At 36.6% G+C, this 19211-nt stretch overlaps 1 protein-coding gene across 10 annotated transcripts in view; it reads right to left on the bottom strand.

Moving 5' to 3' along the window:
- KIAA1958 (KIAA1958 ortholog) overlaps window positions 1-19211 on the bottom strand; it is a 120413-nt gene that overhangs the window by 18772 nt on the left and 82430 nt on the right. For 5 of the 10 annotated variants that reach the window (XM_043453363.1, XM_043453365.1, XM_043453366.1 and 2 more), the window contains exon 3: window positions 14186-15689. The exons of 3 other annotated variants lie outside the window; for them this stretch is intronic. In XM_043453363.1, the coding sequence (XP_043309298.1) occupies window positions 14644-15689 (1046 nt within the window). In that variant the 3' untranslated portion in view covers window positions 14186-14643. Of the gene's footprint in view, window positions 1-14185; window positions 15690-19211 lie in introns of those variants that run through there. 2 more of the 10 variants (XM_043453373.1, XM_043453364.1) reach the window with 2 other exon arrangements.

Genomic DNA, 19211 nt, shown 5'->3' with positions numbered 1-19211 from the left:
CTACACTGGAGAGGGTTCCTGGCGTCCCAGCCTACCTTCTACTTTATACTGTGCAGGGAAGCTTCTTCACGGACATGTCTCTGTCCAGCATCACAGCTGGGTGAAGTCCACCCACAGAACCCTGTGCTCAACTATTACCCACAAACGTGAGCTCTGCCCAGGTTCAAACAGGACCCTTGAACATGGTCTAAGGAAATCCCTATAAGCTATCAATAATGTGAAATCCAGACTTTCATTTTAAAATGTGGGCCTACAAACAAGCATCACCTGGCAACTGGGTAAAACTTAAAAGCATGGAAGTTACCAAGTTATACAAGCAGAGCAACTAATTTCATGTTCCCTCTCCTCTGCCTGAAAACAGACAATTCAGAAAACCAGAAAAAAAAAAATTTAAAGATCGATACATAGGTTTGAGAGGATAATGCATACTTAAAACAAGAACAGCTTTTACTGTAAAAGGAAAAGAGAACCAAGGGGGACAGGGAGGTGGGAAGAACTGGGAGACTGGGATTGACATATATACATTATTGATACTAGTACAAAGTAACCAATGAGAACATACTGTTTAACACAGGGAACTCTACTGAAAGCTGGTGACCTAAAGGGGAAGGAAGTCCAGAAAGGAGGGGATACATGGATATGTGTAGCTGATTCACGTCGCCTGTACACCAGAGACGAATACAACACTGGAAGGTAACTGTACTCTAATAAAAATTCATTTAAAAAAAAAAAAAGGAAAAGAGAACAAGAAAGATCCTGGAAAGTTTAAATGATGGAAAAACACATTTTAAAAATTCTCCGAAGAGCCAAGTATTAGAATGAACATGGCTAAAGGACAAATCAGTTACTAGGAAGGAATTTTCCCTGAAGGGCAGGCAAAGTAATAAAAAACTGATGAGAGTGAAGTTAAGAGGCATACAAGACAGGCTAATAAAACTGAAAATCCATCTTATAAGAATTTAAAAGAAAAAGTGAGAGAATAGGATAAAAGACATATGAAAATCCCATTGATCAAAGAAAGATTTTAATCCTTAGAGTGTTAAGGTTCATGATCTGTCAAACACACACACTGAAAAGACACACACGTAAACAAATCTTGGTGAAATTCCCAAAGCGTGAGAACAAAAAGAAAATTCTGTAATCTTTCTGGTGTGTGTGGGGGGGCGGTGGGGAGAGCCATCACGATAGTAACAAGAATTAGATTTTTCAGCTGTGATACCAAATAATAAAATACACTGACTCAAGTCTACTCAGAGTTGTGAGGGAAAACAACCAAAATTAAGAATTCTATTACCTAACTAAAGTATCACTTGAGGAAAAAGAAAGGTATTTTCAAATCAAAAAAAGAGAAACTGAATCAAAGCTTCAGTTTGAGAAACTGAATCAAAGACAGGGAAAGATATTAGGTACAAGGTATAGTAAGTAAAAAGCAAATAATTTACTCCTAACACTAGGTAATGTGACAATTGAGCTCAACACAATTGTTAAGACTGTGAAAAGAGACGGGGTGTGATGGAACAAAATCTTGAACTAAAATTCCCCATAATTTCAATAATAAGGGAAAAAGAGGAAAGATATTAAAAAACATGATTAGGATCTCATCCTCTTTGGGAAGGATAAGGAACAAAGAAGAAAAAAAGGGACAGATGACCAATGTGAATTAATTTTTCATATTAAAAATATATTTAAATCTGTTAAAAACAAAAAACATGAAAGAAATAACTATTAGAATGTATTTTCAAATAAGAGAGTAAATAAAAGGGTATTAGCCAGAAAAAGTTAAGCAAAAACAAAAGTTTAACATCTGCAAAACTTGGGACAAGTTAACAAACAAAATAAGGAACCAAGAAAGCAAACATGATGTAAAAAAGACATACAGATGGCCAACAGGCACATGTAAAGATGCTCAATATCACTTATCACTAGGGAAACGCAAATCAAAACCACAATGAGATATCACCTCATATCTGTCAAAAAGACAGGAAACAATAAGTGTCGGTGAGGATGTGGAGAAATAGGAACAATTGTGCCTTGTTGGTGGGAATGAAAATTGGTGCAACCACTATGGAAAAGCACACTTGTTCTTTTAGACATAATACTTATTGCACACTTAATAGGCTACAGTATAGTATAAACATAACTAAATGCACTGGGAAACCAAAACTCTAAAATTTATCCAGGAGAGTAAATAATGCTTAAAAAAGGAAGGCAATTATTGCTTTCACATTTTTAGATCATTATAAATTTCAATAAAGTAAAAAATACTCAGTCTGGAAATATTTGCCACCAAGTTCAATGTTTTTTTAAAAACATTATCTTTTAGATATAGTACCAACATTAAATATTTTATACATATTAGTTATTTTTAGTAATTTAAAACCTTAGAAAAGATTATCATTAATAAATTAAAAATAGATGGATAAAACTTTTAAAAAGAAAACATTTTCTGACTTGTAGGGTAAATATTCCTCAACTTAAATTCTAATATTCTCCCCCTATTGGGAAAATAAAATTTGTTACATTTTAAATGTTTAATTTGTAAACACATTTAAAGATGAATCCCTTGTGTCTAGAGTTCTAAAAACACAAACTTAGTTATAACCATTTATAAAGTAGTTTGCAATACAATTTACAGTATTATAATACAAAAACACAGTAATTATTTCTATTTGGAATATTCAGCTTTCTGTGAGTAAGTACTTTGGGAGACTATCCACAGATATGGAGGAAATTTATTTGCACTTTGCAAAATAATGAACTGTGAGAGAGAACACTGTATTTTCTGGGGTTTTTGGGTTCTTTTTTCCATTTATTTTTATTAGTTGGAGGCTAATTACAATATTGTAGTGGTTTTTGCCATACACTGACATGAATCAGCCATGGATTTACATGTTTCTGGGGGTTTACTATTTTCTTTATTAAATAATTTTAGTGACACAATAAGGATGTCTGAAACTTATAATCGTTTTGAACAACCATTCCGATTCCATTCAAAGAACATTGTCAAACGTGCTAAATGCAACAAACTGTACATGGAGAATTGTATCTGAACAGAAAAATTTTCCTAAAAATGAGGAAGTCTAGAATCTGACATCTACTTAGCTTGGCATGACTTCCCACAACTGGCTGACACAGCTCCACAGGTGGACAGAAAGACAGAGTTTGCTGTGGAGACTTTTGTTCCACAAACAGGACTTTTAGGCCTGGGGCTCCAGGAAGCATATGATTAATTAGCTCTAAATGCCTTCCCAAAGTGTCTTCCCTACCTAGGAGCTTAGTCTGAGCACTCACAGGTAGAAACGCTCCTCCTCAGTGCTTAGAAAACAACTGACCAGGAAAGCTTTGCTCAGTATGCACTGACTATAACCCGGGGCTAATGCATGGTGACCAGGACAGTTTTTTTAAAATGTGGTTTAACTTGTCTTTTAAACTGTTTGTTGTAGCTACAAAAATTAGCCAGCTTTGCAGAAAACCATTGATTAAATGAATGAAGACTAGTCATACCCAAACACAGATAAAACACTAATTAAAGCACGCTCTCATTATAGAGACATCACTGACGTTCATTAACTGATTTTATTGGATTTTTTTTTTATTTCTATAAGTTTTAGGCTGTACCAACAAATACTGAAAACAATAGAAAGTCACACTACATTAGAGATAACCATTATCACATAACAGAATAAGTCACTGGGACATAAAACTATAATTTTATTTAGAGCACAGGTACACAGACAAATATGAAGCAAAAACTGAACTGGTAAAGATGAAAACATCTTGGTGTTAAAGATCAGTGAGCAGCAAAATAAAAATGAAATCAATAGTATACTCTTAATAACAAAAAAATTCTCCTGTATTATTACAAATATCAAAAGGCAGGGGATTAATTAATCAAGGGTATCACAGTTGCACATTTTAACTATTAACAGAAATTTCCCTCTTTCTCTATTCACCTTTCTCTTCCTTCTTTCATACATTATAATTGTAGCAGCTTAAAAAGAGAATTTTAAATATGGTTTGAGTGAACAGGCGCACATATGCTTTTTTCATGTAAATCAATTAAAAGCTAAGTGGCCAGAAAATGTATATTCAAATTGACAATCCATCAAAAGGGGGGAAATAAATCCATCTTCAAAGAACAGTACTGTATTTTTTTATATGCCTTTCCTAAGTATTACCTGTGGTGATTACATTTCTAAACAGATGCTTAGTGTTAAATTATACTAAATTGGTAAATCTACCTTTTCATTCCCAATTAACTTATAAGTGGTAGAATAAAAGGAATCTTAAAGTCATTCTTATAAGAAAGATGGAAGAACTTAACCTGTATATAACATTCACTTTATGAAGTCACCAAGTTCTTTACATTAACAGATAAATGAGTTTCTATATGAGATTCTACTGAATCCAAAATGTTTCTAGTCATTATCTACCTGGTCTATGGGGTTATAAGCTACATTTTCAGGTTATAACAAAAAATGTCCAAACTATGTGGCTAATCTGGCAAATCTATGTCTAACTTTAGCAATGAAATAAAGTTTAAAGTCATGGTGAGAACAAATTCTATAAATTAGGAACCTAATAAACATATATGTATTATTTGATTAAAAATTTGCCCCAGGCATAAAGGCCTCAGGACAGACATACAAAATGTACAAAAGACCCAAAGAGGGCAAATAAACCTAAGAGCAGGATTCAATAAATGTATCCATAGCTACCTAAAAGAAACTATTAATCATTGTTTCAGGACATATCACGCCAGAATCTTTGGTGTTCATATAAACAGAATTCTACGTACAAAGATCTCGCCTGAAAACTCCAGATGCAGTAAACAAGAAATATTTTTGTGTCACTCCAGAGGCCATTGGACAAGAGCAATAATTTCTTTGGAACATACATAATTGAATTTCCTTTATTTCTTTGTCACCTCCATTGAGTGACAAATGTTTAAAGCATATTCTGGAGAAAAGGCTCAACATAAAATACACCCTTCTTTCCCTATAGGCAAAGAAGTGGAAGGGGCCTTGATGAATTCATTTTAATATTCTTAGAATTAAATCAGCAATTTCAGAAGCAATGTTTCCAAACACAGCATTGCCTGTCACCATGTATCTGGCAGTCACACAGAAAGCCTCAATGTAACTCAGAAGACTGTCTCTTTATTATAAGAACATTATAATTACAAACCCACTGAACAGACAGAAGGAAATCCTGCACTTGAAGAGGGAGTTTTGGAAAGTTGGTGTGAAAAGGTTCTTTAAGAAGAGCCTCTTTTCTTAACATTTTATGCTATTTCCCTTCCATTTTAAGTGAAAGTCACTGGCTCATGTCCGACTCTCTGCAACTCCATGGACTATACAGTCCCTGGAATCCTCCAGGCCAGGATACTGGAGTGGGTAGCCTTTCCCTTCTGCAGGCGATCTTCCCAACCCAGGGACTGAACCCAGGTCTCCTGCATTGCAGGCGGATTCTTTACCAGCTGAGCCACAAGGGAAGCCCAATAATGTATTAAGTAAGTATGCAATTGATCCCCATTAAATTTTAATAAAGTAGAATTAACCCACTGAAATAATGTTCTAATGTCACAGTAAGTTGGGAATTGCTGAGGCAAGTCACAAATATCAGGAAGCAAACTAAAGACAGGTGGGCATGAAAGAATTCTGACGGTCATAAGGCAGCCAAGGTATGTTAAGTCTATGCAGATGCTGAATATAAAACATAATACTTGGGAACTCTGGGGTCTTCACATTGTTGTTTAGTTGCTAAGTCATGTCTGACTTGTGACCCCTCGGACTGTAGTCTGCCAGGCTCCTCTGTCCATGGGATTTCCCAGGCAAGCCTCCTGGAGTGGGTTGCCATTTCCTTCTCCAGATCTTCCCACCCCAGGGATGAAACCTGTGTCTTCTGCATGTGAAAGTGGATTCTTTACCACCTAGCCACCTGAGAAGCCAGGCTTTTCATGGTCCCTTATAAACAAAATGAAAATACTAAATACTCTGATTAAATTCAAACAATATGGCATGATAACCAACAAAGATAATGTATGTGCCACCACAGTTTTCTATTATTATATTTCTTCAACCTGAAATACCTAGATCAAGGGAAATTATGCTGCTACATTGTCATTCTATGGAATTTCTCAAGTATCAGGGGGAAAAAAGATTTAAGGTGGGGGGGGGTACTAGGAAAGTTCAGAATTTTTGCTTTCTCTTTTTACAAATGTTTCCCTTTCAAAGAGTTGGGGGAAGTGCAGAAGGAAAGCTGACCTTGAATTATAAATATGCAGCAAAATTTTGAAGTTGGCTTCACCTGACAACTACAACATTTCCTTCTGTAGAGGCCACTAAGTGCTGGCTCAAAATATTAAACAGCTAAGTACATGTTTTCACAAGTCACACATACAAATGTTGACCGGCACAGCCTCTTCGCACAGGTTTTCAGTTTAACTACAGTAAGTGATAGCAGCAATGGTTAACAGTTCCACATAAATACCACAAACACACACAGGAAAGAGCACCTACAACAACATGCAAAATCTCAACAACGACATCACTGAATATACACAATGCACAGAGACTGTAACGGTTTTTGGCAAGATGGTGTTTTTTTTTTGTAACAAATACTTTAAAACAAAAATTCTTTTGTTATAAATGCTATCTAAAAAGTTGTAATATAATGAATTGTAGATATAAAACTTCAGTTAATCTGAGTGAATTAATACTAAAATGAAACTGCTACTTCATCCAGCATAAATAATCAATTATAAATTAATTTCTAGTGGAAGTATGCTAAGGTGATTTGATTTATAAAATTTAAGAATCACAGAAAGTAAACAGGCATAAAAATCACTTAAATACAGGATGCACAAATACTGTTAGGATTCTAAATTGCTGATTCTTCCTAATTCTACTTACAACAAATAAATAAACTATCCCAAAGCATTTTCAAAGCTCCTTAAAATGAGTGTATGATGGAAAAATGTCTAATTCCAGTGTAATACAAAGAACATTAGAAGCCTAGAAAAATCCAACTCTGCATTCAAAAGACAAATAATTCCACTGTACCTTTTAACATCTTAGAATTTCATCTTTTATCATCAACTATGATCTGGTAAATATAACTAACAAAATAAAAATTTGTGAGATTTAAAGTATACTTGTTTGAATTCCTGTTTAGAAGAGTAATCTGGGTAATATAGGAATTTACAAATAGTTTATATGTGTCTATCTTCCTGCTGTAGGCTTCTTTGATTAGTTCCCATTTTCTTTCCCCTTTCTATCTCTAAATACACTTCACAAACATCCTAATTATGTTGACAGAAATTTAATTGTTTTGATTGAATATGTCCCAAACCTCTTAAGATGATTTTACCCACAAACTAAAAACTTTACAAAGACTAAAAAAGGGCAGAGTACATTCAGAACCAATAATACAGATGCTATGCAGCTGGAGATTCAAAAGAATACCACTTTAAATAAAAAGTTACTTTTTTAAGTTCATAATCTACGACTGGAATTCACATATTTCAAAACTGTAGTTTGTTTCTCCTCTAGAAATGAAAACTAAATATAAATGGGGTAGGCTGAAAGATGTTAAAAATAAAAGATGATTGATTGTATTTAAGGATTATCCCATCAAATCTCAAAAGAAGTTGCTATAATCAAGGTGTAACATTACACGATGAAATGTAAAAGTTCACAAGCAAAACAGCCTATTTGGGAAACTGGCAGTTTGAATCTATTTCTTAATAGAAACTTGAGAGCTTAAAAAACTATTAAAATTTTTACAACAAGAAAAGGATGCCCCTTCTTACTCAGTGGGAATGTAGGGTTGTTCTTCCTCCCTGAATCCTATCTACGGACTGAAGTCAGGGGGCCTGGATTACCTGTCGGCTCTAACAAAGTGTGTACACCTGGGTATTCATCTCATCTCTCTAGAGCTGTTCCTCTTTTCTATGAAACAAGAGGGATGGATTAGGTGAGATGTTTCCAATCTTATTTTCCAGCCTGGCACACAAGAAGGATATGTAATAGAGGTAGCTCATTCAGTCTAGCGAGTCTCCAAGTAAGAAGTTAGGAGCACAGGGAACATGAGAAGTCCTGGGGGATCTGTTTAAGAAAGTGCTCCCTATGCAATCTCCATCCATTAGTTTGCCCTCCCTGCCCCCTCCTAAGGAGACATGGTGACTTTTCACAGCACTGAAAATCACCAGGCCAGATGATCTTAGGTCCTTTCCAGGTCTGCTGCCGCTGCTGCTAAGTTGTTTCTGTTGTGTGCGACCCCACAGACGGCAGCCCACCAGGCTCCCCCGTCCCTGGGATTCTCCAGGCAAGAACACTGGAGTGGGTTGCCATTTCCTTCTCCAATGCACGAAAGTGAAAAGTGAAAGTGAGGTCGCTCAGTCGTGTCCGACTCCTAGCCACCCCGTGGACTGCAGCCCCCCAGGCTCCTCCGTCCAGGGGATTTTCCAGGCAGGAGCACTGGAGTGGGTTGCCATTTCCTTCTCCAATGCACGAAAGTGAAAAGTGAAAGTGAGGTCGCTCAGTCGTGTCCGACTCCTAGCCACCCCGTGGACTGCAGCCCCCCAGGCTCCTCCGTCCAGGGGATTTTCCAGGCAGGAGCACTGGAGTGGGTGCCACTGCCTTCTCCGTTTCTAGGTCTAGCCTCTATGATTATAATTCACTCAATAAAGATGATGGTTATTTTAATACTCTGACCTAATTAATATTCTGATCAAATTAGTACTATGACCTAATTAAAGAGTCTAATTCAATAAAGTCATGGTTTACATAAAAACACAATTTAAATGTATTACAATGCTTTCTTTCAAAAACTAACACAATCTTCAGTACCAAATTATGTGTTTCCCTTCAGCCTTGGCAGGCCCAATCAGTCAATTCACAAATTGGATGGTATAGGAGAGATTTTGATTATCTTTCTTTTCTGTCTAGAAAGCGAAATCGGAATTGTTGGCAGTTTAGCAAAATCATCCCCTCTTTTCTGTTTTTATATCATTAGAAATATATCAATCACCATGGGACTTCTCCAGTGGTCCAGTGATTAGGACTCTGTGCTCCCAATGCAGGGGATCTGGGTTTGATCCATGGTCAGGGAACTATATACCTCATGCCAAACTAAGACCCAGGGCAACCAAATAAATAGATATATTTTAAAAATTACACCTACCACCAAAGGATGATCACGTAGTACATTTCTTTATCCCAGTATGTTCCATGAAAAGATCTTTTAAAATCATATTTTCATCACTTTGCCTTATGAGACACTATGCATTCATCATATAGCCAAATTCAATGAGGAGAAGAAGGAATTATTTGAATACTATGCATTAAGGGGAAAATGAAACAAAAAATAATCGAGGATGCCCTTGTCAATGATGTGTTTCTTAGTAACTAACTATGTCATATCATATGGTAGATATGTAGAGATATATAATACCTTGTATAAAGGAGTTCTATTTGAGAGAGATCTTTCACACTGATTGATAAAACATTCCTTTCCTGTAGATAAAGAAAACTAATCAGAAGAAAGTGGATTAAAATCAGAAGTGTTTGTCTCTAATATCTAAAACTGTGGAGACGAAGTAGAAAAAATTTGAGTGGTTCTAGTTGATCTCCAATACTGAGAATCACAGGATAGCATTTTCCTGCAATGTGTTAGTCGCTCAGTCGTATCCAACTCTTTGTGACCACACGGACTGTACTCGCCAGGCTCTCGTGTCCACGGAATTCTTCAGGCAAGAGTACTGGAGTGGGTAGCCATTCCCTTCTCCAGGGGATCTTCCCAACCTAGGGACTGAACCTGGGTCTCCTGTATTGCAGGTAGATTCTTTACCATCTGAGCCACCAGGCTTTTTGTTAAAAACAATCCTGAGTAAAAAACGAAAACAAAATAATAACAAAATCCTCTATTACATAGCTAATTTGCTAGCACCGATTTGCAGAGAAGACTAAACTTTCTGGCAGACTGGCCATCAAAATTCAGTATCTGGCGGATGACAACATCAGCTCCTGGGCTTAAGAGAGATATTCCCTCTGCCTAGAACTTCCCCCTATCCTGTCTAAATTAGAAGAAACTCTTTTGAAATAGGATTTTTGGTTCACATGGGGTAAAAACAAAGGACAACCATTTGTTAAAAAATGTAATTCTTTGTGCATATTCACATTCACCTACATGACAAAACTAAGAGTTCTTTAAAGAATGATACAAACTTTTGCTCTCTATTCACAGGTAAGCCAAAAAAAAAAAGGAAAAACTGCTGAATGTTTCATCTCAAAAGAACCCCAGTCAGGGGGCCTTACACAATTTCATGCCAACAAACGGCCAGGTGATGGCACTGCTCTCAATTCCGCTCAAGTTGAAAGAATATGGATGATTTTATTACACCAGGAATTCCATTTATAATTTATCACTTCAGAGAGTCCACAGAAGCACAGTAAATCATCTGGTGAACAGGCAGTTACAGCAGAAAAGGCCAGTGCTTAATGGTATCTGGATCTAGTTTCAGCTCCTGATGCCTTTATGTATTAAGTGATGTGGGCAACCTATTTGACTTCTCTGGATTTCCTCATCTCACAGGACAATTGTAAGAATTAAGTGAAACAATCGAGAAGCACTCAGTACCGTGGGACACTGTAAGAACTTCGTAACTGGGGTAACTGGCACCCACAGAGGGTCACCTGCACATTCCATGCATGTGTGCCTCTATGTAAACACAATGGATGGTGTAGAAACGGCTTTGTCTTATTACTGACTTTAAAACAGGCTCTAAGGAAGATCCACTACCAGTATTACATATTCTACAACAAATTAACACATTAAATGGCTAAATAATGGTCAGACTGTATGAGAACAAAGTTCGAGAAACTATGCAAAACAGTCCTGGCATAGAGTATTTTGCTGGGCTCTCAAAAATGAAATCGAACTTTTATCACGGTATCTTTTATAAACCTTTTGAAGGCAGGAACTATTTTATACATCTCTGTACCCCTCTTAGTCTCTAGACACTAGGTTTTCAAGTATTTGATGACATGACTGTAAATTTTCATCTCAGTAAAGTCGTCTCATTTCACGGCATCTAGAACCTAAGCCATGTGACTTAGGCAAGTTAATTTAATGAAAGTATTGGCTAACCAAGGAGACCCGATCTTCACTTCGACCATTCTTCTGTAGATCAGAAGTAATTTAACATAGGGAAAAATAACTACAATAAAAATACTTCAAGTAGCTGATGTATTATAAATCATATTCAGACCAGCCCTAACCATGGAAACAGATGGACTCTTAAGAATAAGCTCTGTTGGATAAACATCCTGAATATCTCTAACCTTTTCAAGCACAATGTTTGATTAAAAAAAAAAAAAACAAAACAAAACTGCTACCATCCAGGATGTTCAATAGCCAGTCACTCACATGAATATAGAAGAAAAACTAAATTATGCAGCTATGCCATCCAAATGCTGACAAATGGGTTTGGCATTTTTGTGGTAGACAGGGTAAAAGTTCCAGTCATAGGAGGGGCACTACAGAATTTCTTACATGACATTACACTGACCTTAAAGTGTAAACTTTGCAAATACGGTCTTATTGTTTTTGTGTGAACCATGGGATTGCCTGGAAAGGCAATACAGTCAGTTATAGTGAAGACTGCTGGACTGCTGAATTTTTGCTAAAGCACAAACACAATTTTGGCATCTACCACTGCCACAGTATGGATGTAAGTTTTTTAAAGTTAAAATAACAAATAATAAATATGGCATCTGGCAGTAGTATATCCTCAGTATCATTTACACAAAAACACAAAATTTAGAGGTAGCTGCCAATAATTTTTCATAATTTAATTATCCCCAAGAGATAATACAATACAGCAAAAATTCTACCAAGTCACTCTTTGGAAGACAGTTTTTTAAATCTAAATGTCACAACATTCCTATTTGGTTTAAGTTACCAAAGTAAAATATAAATAAGTAAAAAATAATCCACAATCTGCATTCTCCCAAATGAAAATGTCAGAGAATTAAACAGGAGATTTTCACTTTTGTACCTCAATATCCTAGTTCTGCTTTCTAAGAGCATACTGACTAACCTTCCCCATGACAAACATACTTTGCTGTCAAACAACAAATTAAGAATTTTTAAAAGTATGTCAATGCAAAAACAAAATGCACAATTTAAATCTTTTCTTATGAAAGATAACCTATGGTAAAAAAAAAAAATTTTTTTAAAAGAGTTCTTTCGCAGTAGGCTGTCATGTGCACTTCTGAGCCCACTACAGAATAAGAAGAGGAATGTTTTGTAAAGAGAACTGGGAGAATGAGGCTCTGTGGTTAAAAATAAGCAGAAGAGGGGGGACTAGGGGACACTGTGCCATCATGAAAGATCAGTCTTCCTTTTAATCAGACAGACTTGAGAGATGCGAAGACACCGTGTCCCCATCTCTGGCTCAAATCACTGGAAACTAATTACAGGTTGGAACTCAGAAAGGTAAACAGAAAAAACTCTGGAGTCAGATGACAGTACCATCTCCTTAGCACATAACCTGTTATGGATTGATCTCAACGTAAAATGGAGATAATTAACCTTCTTTTCAAAGTTGTTGAAAGGATTAAAGATTACGTATAGAGAAATAAATATGTATGTACTGAAATCTGAATAAACAGTTACCAAAATATTGGGTTGGCCAAAAAGTTCGTTTGGGTTTTCTATATGATGTTACGGGAAAACTCGAATGAACTTTCTGGCCAACACAATATTAAGTTATTTTTGGCTAGGAGGTTTATGAGTATATATTTTGTTTTCTTTATGCTTATCTGGATTTTCTAATTTTCATAAATTAGTACTACTTATATAAGGAGAGCATGTAAATCACTTAGCACATACATTGGCTCAAAACTAGTGGCGATCATCATTACTAATACAAAAAATTAAAGAAAGGTATCTTCTGGTCTTGTTTTTGGCTGCTTCTCTATGACAGAGAAGTCATGAAATGAAACTGATTGCTTAACACAAAGGCCATGGCAGACTTCCCACTCCTAAGCCAAAGGAAAGGTCACAATTTAGAGAAATGGGTTTATGTGTTTAGAACTTAAGTGTTGGGAAGAGCTGCCTGGTCATGGGAAAGCTCAGCTAACAGGATGACTCAGCAAAGCAAATCAAAACAAAATCTGTCCTGGTCGTATAATTAAAACATAAAATGCCACCTACCTTCCTAGCTAATGTGAATTATGAGGATGCTTTGAAGAACAAATACTTGCCAATAGGAAGCCCAGATCCAACAAAGCAATTAAGATTGGGACTTTTTAAAATGTGTTAATGATTATACAGGATAGGAATCTTGCTCATCTAAACTCTATTATTAAAGTATCTCAAGTAATAATTCACCACAGGCTTAAAAATAAAGACCTTGGAAAAACCACCACGAAGAGTTGCTTAATCAAAATTATAATTATTATGATTGCAGGATTATCACATATAAATGCATTTACTGAAGCAGAAACAGCACATTTTCAAGAGTGCTTTGAATTCAACTAAATTTGATAACAAAATGTTGTTACTTAAAGTAAGTGTCAATATTCCTTTGATCTCAACTACAGAGTCAAGCAATCCCCTTGGGAAAACAGACTGAAATTCAGTACTAATAAATAAATAAGTCAGGGGATTTGGGCTTCAAAGAGTGTAAGTTTTTTGTGGTCTTGACTAGTGTTTCTTGATTTTCAGTAAGATTTTTCCATTCTCTACTCTCTCTTCATGTTTGATACACAATCTAATGCTTGGGAACATTTCAAAGCTTTGGTAGTTTTAAATTTCCTGTAAATCTGATAATAAAAATTCATTTACACTGATTTCTTAGAAAACAACTAAAAAATTCTACCCAGGTTCAAGAACAATAAAAATGAGCTAGTAACAGTCTTTCTTGCCATAATATTGGACTTTGCATATTATTTAAAAATTATATAGCTTCTAAAAAGAATGGCACCTTTATTTCCACCTTCTAACCCTCTTTGCCCCCACAAGTTAGCTAAACATCTAGATTTTCATAAATTGCAAAAAATGAGGCAGAGATGTTAAAATCTAATTATTCTTAAAAAAAAGTATATAAAAATCTGTCCAGTTTATATCAACATTTTCATATTCTGGTTCTGACAGTTTTGTGTAAGCAGGAAAGTTAGTGTTGTCTCCTCCTGATTAACAGAGAATTTTAAAAATTAAAAAGATACTGTCATTTATTAAATAGACTAAAAATGAGAGGTGGGGGTGGGAAGGAAAAGCAAGAGTTGAGGACACAAGTATCTAGGCTGACTCTCAGTTTCCTTTTTGACAGTTTAAAAAAAACCCAAAAAACGAAATTCCTTCTCTAGTTTGTGTTGCCTGAGAATATGGTTTTGTAAAGTCTGTAACAGTAATTACATTTCATCATCACAAGTACATCTGCTTTAAGCCTATAAATACTATGTCAGTAATACTAAACTATCTCCATTGACTTATTTGTAAAAAGAAAAATATATTATATATTTATATTTGTATAAAGTTAATACTGCGGGCAGAGGAAAGGGAGCAAGAACCAGTGCTTAATCACAGTTTCTCTGGACACAGTAACCAGACTGGGATCTGGCTCAAGCCACCTGGTCAAGCCGTGTCTGAGGACGAGTCATAGGAGGCAGAGACGATGAAATTGCCACTGCTGGAGTGCCCAGCCACCGACTGGGCGGCCTGCTGGCTCAGACTGTTACAGATGAGCACCAGCTGGTTGCTCTGGGCCTCGGACAAGGTGCTGCAGCTCTGATACACGCTGAAGTTGGTCTTCCTGCCCGGGATGTTCCCCTTCTCACACATGGTCTTCACCATCTTGGCCAGCTTGTTCTTGCCGAGGGCCTGGCAGTTGTACCAATGCAGAGCCGCCAGGTTCACGACCGGCTTGATGGACAAGTAGAAAGGGGCATCCTCATAGCGCATGGCAGGAGGCCGCCGCTGGGCATACTCCTTATAGTCCTGTACGGGGCAGGTCTGCGGCGCGTGCTGGGTGGCATACACACGGGAGTCTGTGCCCCCTCTCTTGGTTTTAGCATTTAGGTCACCAGTGTCTTGACCCATCCACTCCAAGTACTCCAGTCCCGTTTCTGTTACCCGGAGCCGAATGTCACCCCACTTCAAGGTAGACCCGTGGAAGCCTGTGCAGTGCCCGAACGCTTTTGTGTTGTTGAGCCAGACGAGGTTGAGCAGACCCTCAGGGTTATAGCGGCTTAGCAGCCCCCTCTTTCGCAGAATGAGCTCATCAGCAAAGGTCAGCTTCATGGACTTGTGTGGCTTATTTCCTTTTCCTTTGCAGCGGAGTTCAATCTGCTTCTGTTTGAGTGCCTCTTGGGAGCGCTTGAATTCCTTATCCCTGGTGATACTGTAGCCATACCTGTGTTCTTTTAGGTACCGTTCAAGTCCACACTGGTAATTGGCCAAGCTGTTGGGTTCATACTCGGATCCATCCTTCTGCCTGGCATCCACAAAGAAAGAGGCCAGGTAGGCATCCAACTCCTTGCAAGGGATGACATAAATCTCTCTTGTTTCAGAAGGATACTTGGAGATGAGGAACTCCCGGAAATTGCGGAGCGCAGTCTGCGTGCTCCGGATGGTTTTCTCGTTCTGCTCCCTGCTGAGCTCAGCTGCTCTTTCATCCTGGTCTGCAACAAATTGGGGAGGGGAGGGATAAAGAGGGTGTTCATGAGTTCAGACAATGCACTTTCTACTCTGAAATAAAGTTTCCTTTCATAATGAAAAGGGGAAGAAGGAAACAATTTTACAGAGATCACTGATAAATGTTATTTACATACCTGTTGCACTATAATAGCCAACTTCAGTTTCACAAATGATGTACTAGACATGAGATGACCCAGTATCATCAAAACGAGCTTCTCATGTCACTGGCACACAGTTTAGTGCACGAAGATTTGTGGAAAGAGTGAAATTAGAGGTAGCCTTTGTTTTAGGGGGAAAAAAAAGAAAATAATAGAAATGTGCTATTTATCCTAATGCAGTGTGCAAGGGCCCCATTAGAGCGACATGCTCATTTTGAACCACTTCATTTGTGAAACCAGAGGTTGTACTGGTTCCATTTTACTGAATTAAAACAAAAATATTCAAATCTGTTATTCAGCATTATCTCTATAGAGATCTATATTTAAAAATTACTAAATAGATTGTTTATAGCACTTAATGTGACATTCTACAGCAATTCAGGTAAACAAAGTTTATAAATATTCTGTATGTAATTACAGGGCAGATTATAAAAAGTGATAAAAAATATTCTAAGTTTTGCAAAATGAAAACAGACTCACAGATACAGAGAACAAACGAGTGGTTGTCAGATGGCAAAGGGGTGGGAGGGTAGGGCAAAATAGGTGAAGGGGAGTAAGAGGTATATATAATAAATAATTCACAAGGATGAAATACACGGCATGAGGAATATGGCCATGAATACTGTAATAAGTTTGTATAGGGACAGATGGTTACTAGATTTTATTGTGGTGATCATTTCATAATGTATTCAAATGTCAAATAATTATGTAATGTACCTGAGACTAATATAATACTGTTCATCAACTATATTTCAACACACAAAAAATTTAGTGTTTTGGGAAAGTATTGAGGATAAAACTTCATAGCTAAAAAGACAGGACAATGAAATCTGAGTAAGGCTATTATAAACAAGATGTAAGGAAGGTGGTATGTTTCCTGGATAGTTTTCCTTTATTAATTTATTATTTATATTCTGCTACCAAAGACTGGAGGTACCTCTTTCCATTATGAATCACTCATGATTAAGTAATGTTGCTCTGGAATAGCAGTTCTAGCACTTCAGTAAGTTTCAGAATCACTTCTGATGCTCAATCAAAATCAGATTCCTAGGTACAGGCCCAGGAATCTGCATTTAAACTAACACCTCTATGCTCAGGGTAACGTTCAAGAGAACACACTTTGAGAAAAAAGTTCCAGTGTTTATGGCTTATGAAGGAAGCCCTACTCTGTTTTACTAGATTTTTTTAAACAATGATTAAATTCAATGGTATCATTTAAATAATTTCCTCTCAGTAACATGTAATTTAAAATTGGGATGTTAACATTAACAATGAAAACATTTGTCAAAATTACCACAATTATGTCAGACATGGTCTGGGTGAAACTCAAGAGAAATTCTAAAAATGAAATCACACAACAGAAAAACCAGGTTTTTCTAGTGATGAGAGGCAAACACTAAGGTTAATTTAAAACAATATAAAAATATAATTTCTGACTCTATAAAGTATAATATAAAATTATTTTGTTTATTCCAATTATCTTATTTAGGAAAACTTTAATTTGTAAGGCTGTTTGGTGGGAAGTCTTTGAAATAAACACAAACAATAAGAAAAATAAAATTTCTAATAAGTTGAATTTTATTCATAAAGCACACTATTTTTGTATTATACACATTTATGAATGTCCATATTATTTTAAAATGACAGTTGTAAGGTATAACTGCTAATGCCCTCATAACTTTATAAAATGAACTAAGTTCAGTTCAGTTGCTCAGTTGTGTCCAACTCTGTGTGACCCTACGAACTAAAAAAATCAATAAGCTAGCTAGCTAATTAGATATTTTTATAGGCATATTTTTGAAATATTTCCAAAATTCCAATACACAACAGCGTATTTTATGTTTCATTAGACTTAACTTTTGGCTGTGCTATCGTCTTCCAGTTGAAACTGTTTATGGATCAACAATAAAGATGTGTATCTTTCCATTAGAAAGCTGAAGCCACCTTAACATTTTACCATGCCGACTTGCCTGTTTACAAGCAAAGCCAAAGCAGTCAGCACATCTGTTTACTGTGGCTACTTGCTCAAACATTTATCACAAGAGTTTTCAAACTTTAAAAGATGACTTTTTAAGAAATAAACATTCAAAAAAAAAAAAAAGAAAGAAAGAAAGAAACATTCATAGACAACTTTAGGGAAAACATTTCCAGTTCTTCAACTTTCACATGGAATCTTCTCTCAAACTTATTTTTCTCAGATGAATATCGAGTTTTCCATCGCAAACCTATTGTGTTATGTACTCTGGGGATATCAAAGGCTTTGAGAAGCCATATAAAATTTAACTTTGGTTTAAGGCAGGTACTAACATATTTTTCCCTAGACAGCCATGTAGCTGTTAATTAACAGAGGTGATCAAGGTTGTAGAGAAGCCAACGGTCGGCATAATCTTTCTCCCTTAGGGATCTCTTGATTGCATTATAGGAGTGGGAGCTGTGTAGCTAAATGATTATTTCTTTATCTATGAATGGCTATAAGTTTACTGTGCACCCAATTTTTTTTTTCTGGTACACCGTGTGCCCTTCCAAGCCATAAATTCAAGCATTTCTCTACTGTCTTATCACCATGGCAGGTGCCTTCTTGCGAAGATGGCAAGTGTGTATGTGGTTCTCTATTCAGTCCTGCTTCCTCTGCTACTCTGTGGTGTCAAACAGGGTCCAGGGAAGCTCTGATCATCAACCCAAGTTCCCTATTCCAGTTCTTCAAAAGTGATTATTAATTTTTTTGTTTTTTGGCCATAGCCCACTGCATGCGGAACTTCCCTGTCCAGGGAGCAAACCCATGGCCCCTGCTATGGAAGCGCTACCACAAGGAAGTCCAACAGAGACTGTTAATTCTGCCACTAAGCAGAAGAAAACTGAGGTCTCACACCTCCATTTGATAGTTACAGTCATACTTCTCCTAGCAGCATATCCAAATCCCTGTTTCATCACTGAGTCTGGCAGCCTTTCTTTACATACTGTGGTTCCAGCCGAAGCTTTCTAGTTTTATTTGAGAAAATGTTTGTTTCTGCTTCTTTTTGTCTTGAAGAGCTTTCAAAGAGAAGTCAGAATTCTGATCCAGCTCTTTGTGTCTGAATGAGACTGCTGCAACTTCAATTAATTTTTTAATTTTATTTTTGGCCCACACCACACAGCATGTGGGGCCTTAGTTCCCTCATCAGGGTCAAACTGGGTCTCCTGCATTGCAAGTGCAGAGTCTCAACCACTGGATTGCCAGGGAATTTTCAACTGCTGCAACTTCTAGTCCCTGACTTGGTGACTTGCACTTAACAGGGATCCCATAAATGTTCACTGAATGCTTTCTGATCCATGAAATCTACTCTATGAAGTAGTGTTACATTCCTGAAA

This window comes from Cervus canadensis, chromosome 30, assembly GCF_019320065.1.
Source record: "Cervus canadensis isolate Bull #8, Minnesota chromosome 30, ASM1932006v1, whole genome shotgun sequence".
NCBI lineage: Eukaryota > Metazoa > Chordata > Mammalia > Artiodactyla > Cervidae > Cervus > Cervus canadensis.
Note: the sequence above shows the minus strand (reverse complement) of the source record. Positions and strands in the feature narration are given on the sequence as shown.